Consider the following 4128-nt stretch of genomic DNA (forward strand, 5'->3'; position numbering starts at 1 on the left):
GCTCTGGCTTCGGAACAGCTTCTCCTCGCCCGGGCCGTTGGCGCTGACGAGGGGGCTCGGGGGCACCTGCAAGGGGGGGCCAGGGCGGGGTCACGGTGAGCGGTGGTTTAAGTCAAGGACGGGTTAGAAGATCATGGTTGGGAGTCAGAGCTGATGTCACTGGGGTGGCGACAGAGGTCAGGAGGTCCCAATTGACCTACGGACCCAGCAGGTCCTTCCCAGCACTGGGATCCCCTCCCTGCCTCACCCACCCTCCATGGCTCCCCTTGGCCTCTGGGCCGGAGTTCCCCCCACCTTGACTGCCATAGCTTTTACCAACCCCCCAGGAGCAAATCCGATGCAAGTTAGTCTACACCCACAGATACTCGAAATCTGCAAGGGGTGGGGGGAGGGAACAGTCTGAAAGCTCAGCGCTGTTTCCTCAAAGCAAATTTCAACATCTCATTTAGATTCCTGCAGGAAGCCCTTACCAGGCTGAATTCGTGATTTATGATCCACCTCACTGCCTGGACCCCGGGCCAGGGGGCAGAGGCCAGCCTGCTTTCTCATCTCTGTAGCCCTTGTGCCCAGCCCTGGACCTGGCATACAGCAGGTGCTCAATGAATGATGCTGGATAAATTAATGGGGAAAACACCCAGGGACAGTCCAAGGCTCTGCCCCCCTCTTAGCCATTTCAACATCCAGTCTTCAGTTCTGCCATCTGAGCTGGTTTTGTCACTGGCATCTACAGTGTGCCCTCCCTGACCCTGGGCTAAGCCAGATCCTCTATGACACGCTTCCAACGCACCCACATCCCTCCTCCGTGGTCTCTGCCATGGGTCTAATTGTACATCATCTGTGAGCATTTGGTCCTGGGTATCAGCACAGAACCCAGATCCCCCAATATCAGTTGAGTGACTGGCTGACTCAGGGATGCCCAGGTGGGCACAGGGGGAAGGGCAGGGGATGCTGACCTGGTGGGAAGCGAGCCCCAGGGCTGGACTGGTGAGCTCCCCGCCATCCTGAGATTTCTCCCGAGCCAGCCTTGCTGCTTCCTTCACTTCCTGGAACTTCTCAGCAAACTGGGGGAGGAGGGAGGACAGAAACAGTCAACAAACCACCAGCCCTTTCTCCCCCTTCCGCCAAGTCACCCTCACCCGGCACCAGCTCCATCACTGCTATGTGACAAATCTCATGTTGAAACTTAATCCCCATTGTAGCAGTATTAAGAGGGTGGGAAATCTAACTGTGGCATTTGAAAGGTCAGGCCTTTAAGAGTGATTGGATCATAAAGATCCTGCCCTCATGAATGGATTCAGCCATTCAAAGACTAATGGGTTATAATGGGAGTTGACCAGTTGATTTATAAGGAGAGCATGTGAGTACACTCCTGCTCTCTTGCCATATGATGTCCTGGGCTGCCTCGGACTCCACAGAGAGTCCCCACCAGGAAGACGGCCCTCAAAGATGCACCCCTTTGACCTTGGACTTCCCAGCCTCCAAAGCTGTAAGAAATGAATTTCTTTTCTTTATAAATTACCCAGTTTCAGGTATTCTGCCATAAGTGGGAAACCAGACTGATACAGTCACTTTGGAAGCAACCATAAGCAGTGCCCATCTCCCTATCTCACAAACTGGAAGACAGGGGAGAAGGTTTGGGAAAGGACATTCCCAGTGAGCAGAGTGGGTATCACAGCAGGCGGGCAGGATGTTCAGAGAGGTGGCATTAAATACATTGAGCTACCTCAGAAAAGGGATTAATTTTTCGTCTGTATCAGGCTTATTTCAACAAGGAGAGCTTCAGGTTGGTGCTAATCTGTCTTTAACGCCTGTTAATATCCCTATATAACAGAGAGTGGGTCTTGGGCTCTGAGCCTCTGAGAGGCATTTGTAGTCAGTGAGAAAGGAATCACCCTGCTCTTGTTTTCATCATGCTAGATGTTTATATTTACCACCTATCTATAGCAAGCAATACCAGTCTTCCAGTAAGGGTAGGATACTTTTTTTTTTAATTTAAAAATATATGTCCTTAGTTTAAAACTAATTTTTTTAAAGAAAATATTAACAGCCAAAAAGCCACTTGTTTTATGCAAAGGCATTGGTGTAATTCAGCAGGGGGAGGATAGTCTTTTCAAAAAGCCCAAAAGCAACTGAATACTCATGTGGGAAAAAAAAAAATGAACCTTGACCATACCTTGTACTATACACAGAAATTAATTCAAGACGTAAATTTGAAAGGAAAATTATAAAGCCTCCGGAAGAAAATAGAGGAGAAAATCTACATGACCTCAGCAAGACAGAGAAAGCATTTATCATCACAGGAAACACAGGCTACAGACGACATCGAAGTCTAGAGACTGCACAGGGTGGAGAGAGACTGCTGGGCTGTGTGGGGAAGTGCCTGGCCCAGCCCAGGCACCCATTTGATGCCCTAGAGAGGAGCAGGGTGTGTCCAAAATTGGAGCAAGTGGCCAGCGGAGCTGTGACTCAAACCAGGGAACCTGGAAGGGATTTCTGGCTGGTCTCATTCTGAGTACCCATTCTGCAGTGGAGACGGAGGCCCAGGATCTGCCTAAGGTCCTCCCCACCGTGCACCCAGGAGAAGACCTCAGCCCGGCCCTGTCCCTCCCCTCCGCCCCACCCCTATCCCCTGCAGGCCCACCTGGGTCAGATGCTGCTCAGAGGCAAAGCCAAGGCCATAGACGGTGTTGGCACGACTGTCCGCCCACTGCCCAAACTTCTGAGAGGTTTTAGTGAAGGTCATGTTGGGGGTGACAGTACTGTTGATGATGGCCTGAGGAGTGGGAGCAAAGTTGAAGGCTGATGGGATTGATAACAAACATGAAACCTGCATGTATCACCTTGTATTAGGGTCTCAGTGGTCTTGCTCTGATGCATTTATTTTAGGAGGCCCAGAAAGGTTCAGGGTTTCCTGTCCCCTGGTACACACACCAAGGCAGTAGCCAGACCATGGCCTGTGCTAGGACTCCTGGCACCTACCACCCCAACCCAGGCCCTGCCCGGACCTTGGCGCCCCCAATGCTGATGATCCGGTAGACATTGCGGGTGGCATCGTAGAAATAAGAGACGGTGAGCGCATGCTTGCCCGCAGGGATCCAGTTCCGCTTGGTGGCCGGGTCAATCTGGAACACGTGGGCCCGTGTGCTGAAGATGGGCTGCTCTCTGCGTGGGGAGAGGGCACTCAGTGGGTACCAGGTGCTCCCTGGGGTGGGGTGCTCCATGCCAGGCTGAAGGTGGAGGGAGGTGGAACTCACCTGGCTGTGGACATTGGTCAGGCTGGGAGGGCTCTAAGGGGCAACCAGAGGGGTGACAGGAGCTTCTGGTTTGGTCTCTGGGAAAAGAGGGTGCCTGTGAGTGCCCTTCAGGCTAAGGGAAGCCAAGCAGGTCCAATCTCAGGACCCACCGCAGGGTGTACTGTTCACAGAATTTCAGTCAAAAAGGCAAGAGTTATCAGGCCATGATTGCTGCAAAAATAAAAAATAAAAAAGGCAAGAAAAGCAGTGTAGATCCCTCAGAGCAAGAGGAGCCCATCTTTTGCTGTCTGGGGGAAGCCCCCACCACACCCTGGGCAGGAGATGGCTCTCTGAGAGGAAGCAGGTGGCCCCTGACACCCCGAGGTGAATCTCCCATCTTCCTGGTTAGTGGATCCCCAGTGCAGCCCCTCAATCTTGGGGCTGGGCCTGGAGGCAAGGCCCATTCTGCTCAGTACTTTCCAGTACATTCACCCATCATTCCCCAAACTATGGCCTCCCATCAGAAAGTGGGGCACTGCCAGGTGCCTACTGGGAGACCAGTTCCCCACGAGACCCACAGAGGGACCCCTCAGATCCCAGCTGAGCCTGAGGCACACCTTGCAGTCAGAGTCCACATCCCCAGGTAGCCCCCAGCCTATTTAAAAAGACAGGATGTAGCCGAACAGCCCATCCCGGTGCCCTCCTAGGTCAGGCACCAGCCATTCAATCAGAACACTGTGGGGGGCAGGGCAGGATCCAGGAGTGGGAGACAGGGACTCCCCAACCTCCCTGCACCTTCCTGCAGCCGCCACCCCAGGAAGCCAGGAACCCCCTGGGAGGAAACTTCCTGATCCTCCCCGTGTCCCCAAACCTGCATCAGGGGGTATGCAGGGGA

General features: G+C 53.3%; 1 protein-coding gene across 1 annotated transcript in view; it reads right to left on the minus strand.

Moving 5' to 3' along the window:
* The window catches only part of HOMER3 (homer homolog 3 (Drosophila)), a 6411-nt gene extending 2930 nt beyond the window's left edge, over nucleotides 1–3481 (minus strand). The window contains exons 1-5 of the mRNA XM_008580161.1: nucleotides 3255–3481; nucleotides 3006–3162; nucleotides 2642–2773; nucleotides 954–1061; nucleotides 1–66 (exon numbers count right to left, since the gene is read on the minus strand). The exon at nucleotides 1–66 is cut by the window's left edge and continues 13 nt beyond it. Coding sequence (XP_008578383.1) covers nucleotides 1–66; nucleotides 954–1061; nucleotides 2642–2773; nucleotides 3006–3162; nucleotides 3255–3268 — 477 coding nt within the window. The 5' untranslated portion in view covers nucleotides 3269–3481. The remainder of the gene's footprint in view (nucleotides 67–953; nucleotides 1062–2641; nucleotides 2774–3005; nucleotides 3163–3254) is intronic.
* Between the last annotated feature and the right edge of the window lie 647 nt (nucleotides 3482–4128).

Source organism: Galeopterus variegatus, unplaced genomic scaffold (assembly GCF_000696425.1).
Source record: "Galeopterus variegatus unplaced genomic scaffold, G_variegatus-3.0.2 Scaffold2037, whole genome shotgun sequence".
NCBI lineage: Eukaryota > Metazoa > Chordata > Mammalia > Dermoptera > Cynocephalidae > Galeopterus > Galeopterus variegatus.